At 42.2% G+C, this 14,062-nt stretch overlaps 1 protein-coding gene across 8 annotated transcripts in view; it reads left to right on the top strand.

Annotated features, from left to right (window-relative positions):
- The window catches only part of Bruce (BIR repeat containing ubiquitin-conjugating enzyme), a 231,818-nt gene that overhangs the window by 160,485 nt on the left and 57,271 nt on the right, over nucleotides 1-14,062 (top strand). For all 8 annotated transcript variants that reach the window (XM_070101002.1, XM_070101006.1, XM_070101005.1 and 5 more), the window contains one exon: nucleotides 11,150-11,389. In XM_070101002.1, coding sequence (XP_069957103.1) covers nucleotides 11,150-11,389 — 240 coding nt within the window. The remainder of the gene's footprint in view (nucleotides 1-11,149; nucleotides 11,390-14,062) is intronic.

The raw sequence follows: 14,062 nt of genomic DNA, 5'->3' as shown, positions 1-14,062 counted from the left end.
TGACCTCGAGCATACAAGGCACAGGGCGATTTTCCAAAGTGGTATATCACACGGGTACCTATTTTCTGTTTAGAGACCATAAGGGTACCATTTTGGAATATTGTACACCTGTCATTACCTATTCCACACCTGGTAGTCCCCAGTAAGGTCTCTGAGGCTCATTTAAGCTTTAGCATGCCACTGCTCAGATGGTCTTTAGCCAGATGTTAGGCCCTGAAGATTTTACATGCTGTTGGAATGTTAGCATAATCATAGCTACGAAACAACTTGTGGAGACCAGTGAACCATATGAGAGTTTTGGAAGTTGTGCAACAGTGCCTGGGCACAGGAGTCTCCAAACCAGTAGTTTAACCCTTTCAGGATCCGTCCCGTAGATCTACGGCTTTACGTTCAGGGTCCAAACCGTAGATCTACGCCATGAGCTCAGCTCACTCTGATAAACTGTGAGTGGTACATTTGGGCCTAGATATGAGAGAATACATCTATGTGGTATGTGTGCACCACATAAAACAGATCCTACAGCACACTGTGTATAATGAGAGAGAAAAAATGAAATCATGATTTTTCGATTAAAACAGCAACTTTGCAGTGTTTTTTCGTATGTTTTTTATAGTTGTATTTGCGATTTCTTGGTCTCATTTGATAGAATGGAAGACATATTACAGAAATAGAGATGATTTTGATTGGTTTTAGCACTGGAAATGGCTTGAAACTGAGCTCAAAGTAGCAGAAATGTTAAATTTTTGCCGATATTCAAGAGTAAACAAACGACCTCACACGTCTAATACACATCAGCTGGTGGGTCTAATATACATTCACAAATATGGTGATGATATTTATACAATTATTACAGTATTGCATAACAGTAAATCTTCTATTTTTTGGTGTGAATAAAAATTCATTATGTGAATAAAAAATCAAAATGGAATTTATTTGTAAAGCCTCAAAATATAACTAATGAACAGAGGAAATGTTAGTTTAGTGCCAGGAATGCCTACATTGTTCATTCTGGACCCTATTTTGAAATTGGAATATTTTGAACTTTGTGTTAAATTGGCCAAATTAACAATTTCCGATCACTTTATTTTGTAGTTGAAACAGGTGACTTGGCGATTTCTTGTGCTCAATCGATAGAATAGAAGTAATACTAGTGAAATAGCTAAGAATTTGGTTGACTGGAATAATGTAATTGGCCTAAAATGGGAGTCAAAGTCGGCAAAATCGCCGATTCGTAAATATCACTGACACATCAAAATTCACGAGAGCATAATTTCGTCAATTTTCCACCAAATTTCGTACTTTTTGTTTTATTACCTTCACAAAAAGATTCTCTACGATTTCATAAGAAAAAATAACAAATTTTTTTTTTTTGAAAATTCTTGGACACTGGTGCGTGACTCCAGATTTGGGCCTTGGACCCTGAAAGGGTTAAAGACTGAACATTGGGCCACAATGTTTGTGCTCCTAAAGAACAAGAACTCACAGTACTGTGACTAGAACAATACACAGATAACCTGGTCCGACTTGGAATGCAATGTCGTCATGAGTTTTTCTCATATATATTGGTTGTATGTTTTGTACCACTTTAAGAAAGATAAAGTGTGAATGATGGTGGAAGTTTTCTTTTCAGTTACCCTTCCTAGGTGGAACTATGCCAGTGAGTTGTAAGAACTGTTTTTTTTATATACACATTATTAAACTTAAGATAATTTTCCAAATGAAATTGGTCTTGGGTCTGTCATAAATAATTAATGTAGCTAGTATTACAATAAGGAAACTTTTTTTTTTTCTCAGCAAGTCAGCCGTCTCCCACTGAGGCAGGGTGACCCAAAAAGAAAGAAAAATCCCCAAAAAGAAAATACTTTAATCATCATTCAACACTTTCACCTCATTCACACATAATCACTGTCTTTGCCAATATCCCATGGGGAAGTGGAACAGAATTCTTCCCCCATAAGCCTAGCATGTCGTAAGAGGTGACTTAAAATGCTGGGAGCAAGGGGTAGTAACTCCCCCTCCTGTATATATTACTAAATATAAAAAGGAAAACTTCAGTTTTTCTTCATGGGCCACCTGCTTCAGTGGGATGCAGCCAGTTTGCTGAAAGAAAGAAAAGAAATTATTAGTTTTTAAAAGTAATGATGGTAGGATTGCTGGTGTCTTTTGTCTGTCTCTAAATATGCAAGATTACAGGTACGTGTGAAACAGAATTATTTGGTGATTCTGGTAGCGGGTGAGTGAATGATAAATGTCTTCGGAGGCTTCTTACTTTATTTGTAATGTTGTGGTGGGTACACAGGCTTGTGTGTTGTGCCCATGGCCAGGAAGGCCATGCTCACGAGGGAGAGAACTAGTAGGCCTTGTGTCTTGCTGCTAGGCTGCTGAGAGAGTGAGAGCGTGTGGGACCAGCGTCCCACAGACCTGGGCAGGTCCAGAGGGCAGCACTTTAGTGGTGCAAAATATGAACTAAGCTGGCAGACAGCATAGGCTGTCTGTGCAGACAGTACAGGCTGTCTACATACGCTCATCCACCTGCCACGTGGTTGTCCCGACCATGTCTGGCGGTAAAAAAAACTCGGTCTCTCTGTCATAGAAACAGGGCACAGAACACAAAATAAAAACATGTATATACATATGGACATGGAAAAAAAAAACTTTCTACTGGGAGGGAAGAAAAAAACATGGGTGTGCTAAACATCGTGGTCTTAGGCAGTGAGCGTCGAAGGGCATCACTGCATGCCTTCCTGCATCTGGACAGATACTGCAACACAGGAGACATCGCTGCGGCTAAGCTGTGACATAACAGGGTGCGGTCTCTAGAATGGTGAAGCAGTCATAGTAGGAGTCACTACAGGTTTCACTCAACCTGGGGCACGACATGCTGGTGCCCTCAAGTGAGGCATCATCAAAACACGGCAACTGGGCAGGACTTCTGGCCAGCGACTCAGGAGGACACTTCTCAACTGGTACTGTCACTGGGCTGTCACTGCCAGCGAGCGTGGAGTGAGTTGTGGAGCGAGTCGTGGCAGAGACGACTGGGCGAAACATCTGGGAGTCGTAACATCATACACCAGACTGCAGTGAGCGAGCTAGCAGTCAAAGTGACATCTTCTTTGTGCAGGAGCTCACTGAAGCTTGTGACACGAGGCTGACACAGCGCCTGCCGACAGGGCTAACTGCAGCTTGACGAGTGTCATTCTCTCGGCAGTTGGAGTTATAGCAGAGGTTAGTCTAAGTGTACCCAGACTTGTTTCTCTACATATAACTGCACTCTGAAGGTCTGGAGGTGAAGTGAAACAAATCTCGATGGGAATCGTAGGAGGTACGATTCTGCAGAACATTACGAGTGACGAGCATAAGAGCTTTCTGTACAAAGGGGCTCTGTCGCTGGGGACTGAGTAATATCAGCTGTCAAACGCACTGGTCATACCGGGTGACTTAACACAGTGGTGCTACTCAGGGGTCTGGCCGCAGACCACACTGGACTCACGGAAAACTTTACACAGACCCGCGGTACAACATGGCTTAACTAGCAAAAGATGCTTTTCTGTGCACAAAATTGACATTAAGCCATACATTAACATGTGAGAACACTGACCGAGAGGAATTAATTAACACACGACATATATCTTCTCTCAATCTTCTCGACAATACTGAAATAATTACCGAAACACTCGATGTGACATCATGTGATGTCAGGCGTGACGTCAGCAGCATTGTGACGTCAGCAAACATTGTGACGTCATGAAGTCGGGCAGCAGCATCGGTGACGTCAATGTGATTCGGGCAGCAGATCTACGTGGCATGCTAATCTACATGGCTTGCTGATCCACGTGGCTTGCTAATCCACGTGGCTTGCTGATCCACTTGGCTTGCTGATCCACGTGGCTTCCTGATCCACGTGGCTTCCTGATCTACGTGGCATGCTGATCCACATGGCTTGCTGATCCACGTGGCTTGCTGATTCACGTAGCTTGCTGATCCAGTGGCCTCGGGCACTCGGATACACAGCTCTGGCAATGAATTCACATGGAAAACAGCAGGGGGAGTGATGGTGTGGTGGTGTACGGTAGTGTGGTGGCGAGGAGCGTGGGTGAGTGTATGGCGAGGGAGCATCTGACCACTTCCTCCTCTCAAACCCACAACATGACGAAACGCACACTGGACGCAGAAATCACCACAAAACTCACCTCTGACTTGCTGAAACAGCTGTGTTGAGCTAAACAAAAGCAGAACATACAAGTGACGCTGAACATGTGACTTGAGAAACAGCGTGGGACACTGTAGCGTGGAGTCACTGGGACGCCACATATATTTCTCGAAGAAATTTGGGAAATGTCGGCCAAATCCTGCTTGTACCTGTGTCTGGATGCTGAAACGTGCAGACACGACATCAGGATAACTCGTTGAGAGACGGATGTTACTAGTGTAGGGTGATGAAGTGAGCAACTTCATTCCTACTTTCCTCTCTCCGGGCAAACACAACTGCTTCGGAGGCTTCTTTACTTTATTTGTAATGTCGTAGTGGGTACACAAGCTTGTGTGTTGTGCCCATGACCCGGTAGGGCCATGCCCATGAGAGGGAGAGAACTAGTAGGCCTTGTGTCTTGCTGCTAGACCTCTGAGAGAGTGAGAGTGTGTGGGACCAGCGTCCCACAGACCTGGGCAGGTCCAGAGGGCAGCACTTTAGTGGTGCGAAATATGAACTAAGCTGGCAGACAGCATAGGCTGTCTGTGCAGACAGTACAGACTGTCTACATACGTCTTGCTACTTCTACTTACACTTAGGTCACACTACACGTTTATTTATACACATCTGATTTTTCTTTGATTTTATCTTAGTTCTTGTTCTAATTACTTTTCCTTTTATATCCATGGGGAAGTGGAATAAGAATCATTCCTCCGTAAGCCATGCGTGTTGTAAAAGTCGACTAAAATGCTGGGAACAGTGGGCTAGTAACCCCTTTTCCTGTAATAATTACTAAAAAGAATGAGAAGAAGAAAATTGTCAAAGAGGGAAGTCTGAATGTGCATGGATGTTGTGCGAATGATAAGAAAGAGATGATTGTGGATGTTATGAATGAGAAGAAGCTCGATGTCCTGGCTTTAAGTGAAACAAAGCTAAAGGGGGGTGGGTGAGTTTCAGTGGAGAGGAATAAATGGGATTAGGTCAGGGGTTTCTAACAGAGTTAGAGCTAAAGGAGTAGTAGCAATAATGTTGAAGGATAAGCTATGGCAGGAAATGAGGGACTATAAATGTATTAATTCAAGGATTATGTGGAGTAAAATAAAGGTTGGATGTGAGAAGTGGGTTATAGTAAGCGTATATGCACCTGGGGAAGAGAGAAGTATAGAGGAGAGAAAGATTTTGGGAAATGTTGAGTGAATGCGTGGGGAGTTTTGAACCAAGTGTGAGAGTACTTGTGGTTGGGGATTTTAATGCTAAAGTGGGTAAAAATGTTGTGGAGGGAGTAGTAGGTAAATTTGGGGTGCCAGGGGTAAATGAAAATGGGGAGCCTTTAATTGAGCTATGTGTAGAAAGAGGTTTGGTAATAAGTAACACATATTTTATGAAAAAGAGGATAAATAAATATACAAGGTGTGATGTAGCGTGTAATGAAAGTAGTTAGATTATGTATTGGTGGATAAAAGGTTGATGGGTAGGCTCCAGGATGTACACGTTTATAGAGGGGCAACTGATATATCGGATCATTATCTAGTTGTAGCTACAGTTAGAGTAAGAGGTAGATGGGATAAGAGGAAAATGGCAACAAGAAGTAGGAGGGAGGTGAAAGTGTATAAACTAAGGGACGAGGAAGTTTGGGTGAAATATAAGCAACTATTGGCAGAAAGGTGGACTGGTGCAAGTATGAGCAGTGGGGGGGTTGAAGAGGGTTGGAATAGTTTTAAAAATGCAGTATTAGAATGTGGGGCAGAGGTTTGTGGTTATAGGAGGGTGGGTGCAGGAGGAAAGAGGAGTGATTGGTGGAATGATGAAGTAAAGGGTGTGATAAAAGAGAAAAAGGTAGCTTATGAGAGGTATTTACAAAGCAGAAGTGTTATAAGAAGAGCACAGTATATGGAGAGTAAAAGAAAGGTGAAGAGAGTGCAAAAGGAGAGCAGATGATAGAGTGGGAGAGGTACTGTAAAGAAATTTTAATGAAAATAAGAAAAAATTTTGGAGTGAGTTAAACAAATTAAGAAAGCCTAGGGAACAAATGGATTTGTCAGTTAAAAACAGAGTAGGGGAGTTAGTAGATGGCGAGAGGGAGGTTTTGGGTAGATGAGGAGAATTTTTTGAGGAACTTTTAAATGTCGACGAAGAAAGGGAGGTGGTAAATTCATGCACTGGCCAGGGAGGTATACCATCTTTTAGGAGTGAAGAAGAGCAGGATGTGAGTGTGGGGGAGGTGCGTGAGGCATTACGTAGAATGATAGGGGGTAAAGTAGCTGAAACTGACGGGATCATGACAGAAATGTTAAAAGCAGGGGGGGACATAGTGTTGGAATGGTTGCTATTTTTGTTTAATAAATGTATAAAAGCGGGGAAGGTACCTAGGGATTGGCGGAGAGCGTGTATTAGTCCCTTTATATAAAGGGAAGGGGGACAAAAGAGATTGTAAAAATTATAGAGGAATAAGTTTACTGAGTATACCAGGAAAAGTGTAAGGTAGGGTTAGTATTGAAAGAATTAGAGGTAAGACAGAATGTAGAATTGCAGATGAGCAAGGAGGTTTTCGAGTGGGTAGGGGATGTGTAGATCAAGTGTTTACATTGAAACATATATGTGAACAGTACAGTGGACCCCCGCTTAACGATCACCTCCCAATGCGACCAGTTATGTAAGTGTATTTATGTAAGTGCGTTTGTACGTGTATGTTTGGGGGTCTGAAATGGACTAATCTACTTCACAATATTCCTTATGGGAACAAATTCGGTCAGTACTGGCACCTGAACATACTTCTGGAATGAAAAAATATCGTTATCCGGGGGTCCACTGTATTTAGATAAAGGTAGGGAAGTTTTATTGCATTTATGGATTTAGAAAAGGCATATGATAGAGTGGATAGGGAAGCAATGTGGCAGATGTTGCAAGTATATGGAATAGGTGGTAAGTTACTAAATGCTATAAAGAGTTTTTATGAGGATAGTGAGGCTCAGGTTAGGGTGAGTAGAAGAGAGGGAGACTATTTCCCAGTAAAAGTAGGTCTTAGACAGGGATGTGTAATGTCACCATGGTTGTTTAATATATTTATAGATGGGGCTGTAAAAGAAGTAAATGCTAGGGTGTTCGGGAGAGGGGTGGGATTAAATTATGGGGAATTAAATACAAAATGGGAAGTAAGTTACTTTTTGCTGATGATACTGTGCTTATGGGAGATTCTAAAGAAAAATTGCAAAGGTTAGTGGATGAATTTGGGAGTGTGTGTAAAGGTAGAAAGTTGAAAGTGAACATAGAAAAGAGTAAGGTGATGAGAGTATCAAATGATTTAGATAAAGAAAAATTGGATATCAAATTGGGGAGGAGGAGTATGGAAGAAGTGAATGTTTTCAGATATTTGGGAGTTGATGTGTCAACGGATGGATTTATGAAGGATGAGGTTAATCATAGAATTGATGAAGGAAAAAAGGCGAGTGGTGCATTGAGGTATATGTGGAGGCAAAAAATGTTATCTATGGAGGCAAAGAAGGGAATGTATGAAAGTATAGTAGTGCCAACACTCTTATATGGATGTGAAGCTTGGGTTGTAAATGCAGCAGCGAGGAGGCGGATGGAGGCAGTGGAGATGTCCTGTCTGAGGGCAATGTGTGGTGTAAATATTATGCAGAAAATTCGGAGTGTGGAAATTAGAAGGTGTGGAGCTTTTTTTTTTTTTATATTTTATTTAAAACATCATACTGATGTAGATACTGATGTAATGAAACAAATATTTACATGTGTAAATTAGGAGGAGGTGTGGAGTTAATAAAAGTATTAGTCAGAGGGCTGAAGAGGGTTTGTTGAGGTGGTTTGGTCATTTAGAGAGAATGGATCAAAGTAGAATGACATGGAGTGCATATAAATCTGTAGGGGAAGGAATGCGGGGTAGGGGTCTTCCTCGAAAAGGTTGGAGGGAGGGGGTAAAGGAGGTGTTGTGGGCGAGGGGTTTGGACTTCCAGCAAACTTGCGTGAGCGTTTTAGATAGGAGTGAATGGAGACAAATGGTATTTGGGTCCTGACAATCTGTTGGAGTGAGAGCAGGGTAATATTTAGTGAAGGGATTCAGGGAAGCGGGTTATTTTATATAACCAGACTTGAGTCCTGAAATTGGGAAGTACAATGCTTGCACTCTAAAGGAGGGGTTTGAGATATTGGCAGTTTGGAGGGATATATTGTGTATTTTTATACGTATATACATTGGACACCTGCCTTACGATGGCATCACGTTACGTTAAATCTGCCATACGTTACATTTTAACGCAAAAATTTTGCCTCGCCTCACGCGGTTTGTCCGGGACGCGTCCCACATGTGGCCTCAGCTGCCTCGTGTGTGCCAGTGTTTACAAGCCATCCATTGCAGTCGCATCCATGCATACATTCGGTACATTTCATATTATCACAGTATTTTTAGTGATTGTACCTGCAAAATAAGTCACCATGGGCCCCAAGAAAGCTTCTAGTGCCAACCCTGCAAGAAAAAGGGTGAACATTACCATGAAAATGAAGAAAGAGATAATTGCCAAGTACGAAAGTGGAGTGTGTGTCTCGGAGCTGGCCAGGTTGTATACCAAACCCCAATCAACCATCACTACTATCGTGGCCAACAAAACGGCAATCAAGGAAGCTGTTCTTGCAAAAGGTGCAAGTTTGTTTTCGAAACAGAGATCACAAGTGATAGAAGATGTTGAGAGACTGTTATTGGTGTGGATAAATGAAAAACAGATAGCAGGTGAAAAGGCTAGGAAGTTGCATGATGATTTAATTAGAAAAATGCCTGCAACTAGTGGTGATGTGAGTGAATTTAAGGCCAGCAAAGGTTGGTTTGAGAGATATAAGAATTGTAGTGGCATACATAGTGTGATAAGGCATGGTGAGGCTGCCAGTTCGGACCAAAAAGCGGCTGAAAAATACGTGAAGGAATTCAATGATTACATAGACAGTGAAGAATTGAAACCTGAACAAGTGTTTAATTGCGACGAAACAGGCCTGTTTTGGAAGAAAATGCCAAGTAGGACCTACATTACTCAGGAGGAAAAGGTACTCCCAGGACATAAGCCTATGAAAGACAGGCTTACTCTTCTGATGTGTGCTAATGCTAGTGGTGATTGCAAAGTGAAGCCTTTATTGGTGTATCACTCTGAAACTCCCAGAGCGTTCAGGCAAAACAATGTCGTCAAGGCTAATTTGTGAGTGATGTGGAGGGCAAACAGTAAGGCATGGGTAACTAGGGACCTTTTCTATGACTGGTTACACCATGCATTTGCCCCCACTGTGAAAAATTACCTCCTGGAAAATAAATTGGAAATTAAGTGCCTCCTGGTATTAGACAATGCTCCTGGTCATCCTTCAGACTTGGCAGAGCAACTTTCTAGGAACATGAGCTTCATTTAGGTCAAGTTTTTGCCTCTTAATACCACTCCTCTCCTGCAGCCCATGGACTAGCAGGTCATTTCAAACTTCAAAAAAATCTACACAAAAGCTGTTTCAAAAGTGCTTTGAAGTGACCTCTGGCACTCGATGGACTCTTAAGAGAGTTTTGGAAAGACCCCTTTAGCATCCTCAATTGTGTAAACCTTATAGGTAAGGCTTGGGAGGGAATGACTAAGAGAACCTTGAACTCTGCTTGGAAGAAACTGGCCACAGTGTGTAGAAGAAAGGGATATTGAAAGGTTTGGGGCTAACCCTGAGAATCCTATGCCAGTTGTGGAATCCATTGTGGCATTGGGGAAGTCCTTGGGGTTGAGGTTAGTGGGGAGGATGTGGAAGAGTTGGTGGAGGAGGACAATGAAGAACTAACCACTGAAAAGCTGCAAGATCATCTTCAACAGCAAGAGGCCACACCTGAGGAAACTGCTTCAGAGGAGGGGAGAGAGAAATTGAGGAACTGCCTACTTCAAAGATTAAGGAAATGTGTGCAAAGTGGGTTGAACTGCAAATCTTTGCAGATGAAAATCACCCTGACACAGCTACTGCATGCTGTGCTGGTGACTATTACAGTGACAGTGTTATGGCCCATTTTAGTTAAGTCTTAAAGGAATGGGAGGTACAGGCCTCTATGGACAGATATGTTGTGCAACAGAGGTCCAGTGACTTTCAAGCTGGTCCTAGTGGCATCAAAAGAAGGAAGGAAGCAACCCCGGAAAAGGACTTGATACCTCAAGTCCTAATGGAAGGGGATTCCCCTTCTAAACAATAACAACTTCCACACTCCCTTCCCCCCATCCCATCAATCATCACGAGATCTTCAATAAAGGTAAGTGTCGTGTATTGTATTCTTAGTGCATGTCTTCTTAAGTTTGTGTGTAGTAAAATTAATATTTCATGTGGTAAAAAAAAAATTTTTCATACTTTGTGGTGTCTTGCACGGATTAATTTGATTTCCATTATTTCTTATGCAGCAAATTAGTTTGCCATACGATAATTTCGTCTTATGATGAGCTCTCATGAACGGATTAATATTGTAAGGCGGGGGTCCACTGTACTTCTAAACTGTTGTATTCTGGGCACCTCTGCAAAAACAGTGATTATGTGTGAGTGAGGTGAAAGTGTTGAATGATGATGAAAGTATTTTCTTTTTGGGGATTTTCTTTATTTTTGGGTCACCCTGCCTCGGTGGTAGACGGCCGACTTGTTGAAAAAAAAAAAAAGTCATGAAAAATTATCGGTATTAAAATGAAAGTCCGGTTATCTGGACTCAAGTCCTGGAGATGGGAAGTACAGTGCCTGCACTCTGAAGGAGGGGTTTGAGGTATGTGCTGTTTAGAGGGACACTTAAATATTGATAATATAAGTGATAGTGAAAGTGTTTTTTTTTTTTTTTTTTTTTTTTTTTTGGGGGGGGGGGGGATTCACCCTGCTTGGGTGGGAGACTGTCAGTGTGTTAAAAAAATTAATTTTAATTGTAGCTCTATGGGAAAATACTCTCGAGTATAATAATTGCCCTTACAGGTGGTGTGAGCTACCTGCACTCTCTCTCTGGCTTCACTCGTCGCCTGGTGTTGCAGCTGTTGTTGGAAACAGAGAGAGTGGTGGTGCACATCAACAGTCCTCTTGGCAGCCTCTCCTCTCCCACTGGCTGCAGCCTCCCACCACTCACTCAACACCCTAAGTTTGGAGCTGGACACAAGACTCGACTCCTCAGTCTTCCCACAACCACGTCCATGTCAGATATTATCAAGATGGTCACAGGTAAAGTCTGCAAGGCTTTTTTTTTTTTTTGTTAATGTCTGTGTCATACCAAGGCAAGACAACACTGTTACTAATTTTTTTATTATTTTTATTATCACACCGGCCGATTCCCACCAAGGCAGGGTGGCCCGAAAAAGAAAAACTTTCACCATCATTCACTCCATCACTGTCTTGCCAGAAGGGTGCTTTACACTACAGTTTTTAAACTGCAACATTAACACCCCTCCTTCAGAGTGCAGGCACTGTACTTCCCATCTCCAGGACTCAAGTCCGGCCTGCCGGTTTCCCTGAATCCCTTCATAAATGTTACTTTGCTCACACTCCAACAGCACGTCAAGTATTAAAAACCATTTGTCTCCATTCACTCCTATCAAACACGCTCACGCATGCCTGCTGGAAGTCCAAGCCCCTCGCACACAAAACCTCCTTTACCCCCTCCCTCCAACCTTTCCTAGGCCGACCCCTACCCCGCCTTCCTTCCACTACAGACTGATACACTCTTGAAGTCATTCTGTTTCGCTCCATTCTCTCTACATGTCCGAACCACCTCAACAACCCTTCCTCAGCCCTCTGGACAACAGTTTTGGTAATCCCGCACCTCCTCCTAACTTCCAAACTACGAATTCTCTGCATTATATTCACACCACACATTGCCCTCAGACATGACATCTCCACTGCCTCCAGCCTTCTCCTCGCTGCAACATTCATCACCCACGCTTCACACCCATATAAGAGCGTTGGTAAAACTATACTCTCATACATTCCCCTCTTTGCCTCCAAGGACAAAGTTCTTTGTCTCCACAGACTCCTAAGTGCACCACTCACTCTTTTTCCCTCATCAATTCTATGATTCACCTCATCTTTCATAGACCCATCCGCTGACACGTCCACTCCCAAATATCTGAATACGTTCACCTCCTCCATACTCTCTCCCTCCAATCTGATATTCAATCTTTCATCACCTAATCTTTTTGTTATCCTCATAACCTTACTCTTTCCTGTATTCACCTTTAATTTTCTTCTTTTGCACACCCTACCAAATTCATCCACCAATCTCTGCAACTTCTCTTCAGAATTTCCCAAGAGCACAGTGTCATCAGCAAAGAGCAGCTGTGACAACTCCCACTTTGTGTGTGATTCTTTATCTTTTAACTCCACGCCTCTTGCCAAGACCCTCGCATTTACTTCTTTTACAACCCCATCTATAAATATATTAAACAACCACGGTGACATCACACATCCTTGTCTAAGGCCTACTTTTACTGGGAAAAAATTCCCCTCTTTCCTACATACTCTAACTTGAGCCTCACTATCCTCGTAAAAACTCTTCACTGCTTTCAGTAACCTACCTCCTACACCATACACTTGCAACATCTGCCACATTGCCCCCCTATCCACCCTGTCATACGCCTTTTCCAAATCCATAAATGCCACAAAGACCTCTTTAGCCTTATCTAAATACTGTTCACTTATATGTTTCACTGTAAACACCTGGTCCACACACCCCCTACCTTTCCTAAAGCCTCCTTGTTCATCTGCTATCCTATTCTCCGTCTTACTCTTAATTCTTTCAATTATAACTCTACCATACACTTTACCAGGTACACTCAACAGACTTATCCCCCTATAATTTTTGCACTCTCTTTTATCCCCTTTGCCTTTATACAAAGGAACTATGCATGCTCTCTGCCAATCCCTAGGTACCTTACCCTCTTCCATACATTTATTAAATAATTGCACCAACCACTCCAAAACTATATCCCCACCTGCTTTTAACATTTCTATCTTTATCCCATCAATCCCGGCTGCCTTACCCCCTTTCATTTTACCTACTGCCTCACGAACTTCCCCCACACTCACAACTGACTCTTCCTCACTCCTACAAGATGTTATTCCTCCTTGCCCTATACACGAAATCACAGCTTCCCTATCTTCATCAACATTTAACAATTCCTCAAAATATTCCTTCCATCTTCCCAATACCTCTAACTCTCCATTTAATAACTCTCCTCTCCTATTTTTAACTGACAAATCCATTTGTTCTCTAGGCTTTCTTAACTTGTTAATCTCACTCCAAAACTTTTTCTTATTTTCAACAAAATTTGTTGATAACATCTCACCCACTCTCTCATTTGCTCTCTTTTTACATTGCTTCACCACTCTCTTAACTTCTCTCTTTTTCTCCATATACTCTTCCCTCCTTGCATCACTTCTACTTTGTAAAAACTTCTCATATGCTAACTTTTTCTCCCTTACTACTCTCTTTACATCATCATTCCACCAATCGCTCCTCTTCCCTCCTGCACCCACTTTCCTGTAACCACAAACTTCTGCTGAACACTCTAACACTACATTTTTAAACCTACCCCATACCTCTTCGACCCCATTGCCTATGCTCTCATTAGCCCATCTATCCTCCAATAGCTGTTTATATCTTACCCTAACTGCCTCCTCTTTTAGTTTATAAACCTTTACCTCTCTCTTCCCTGATGCTTCTATTCTCCTTGTATCCCATCTACCTTTTACTCTCAGTGTAGCTACAACTAGAAAGTGATCTGATATATCTGTGGCCCCTCTATAAACATGTACATCCTGAAGTCTACTCAACAGTCTTTTATCTACCAATACATAATCCAACAAACTACTGTCATTTCGCCCTACATCATATCGTGT

The sequence above is a fragment of the Cherax quadricarinatus genome, chromosome 75, assembly GCF_038502225.1.
Source record: "Cherax quadricarinatus isolate ZL_2023a chromosome 75, ASM3850222v1, whole genome shotgun sequence".
NCBI classification, from domain to species: Eukaryota; Metazoa; Arthropoda; class Malacostraca; order Decapoda; family Parastacidae; genus Cherax; species Cherax quadricarinatus.
Note: the sequence above shows the minus strand (reverse complement) of the source record. Positions and strands in the feature narration are given on the sequence as shown.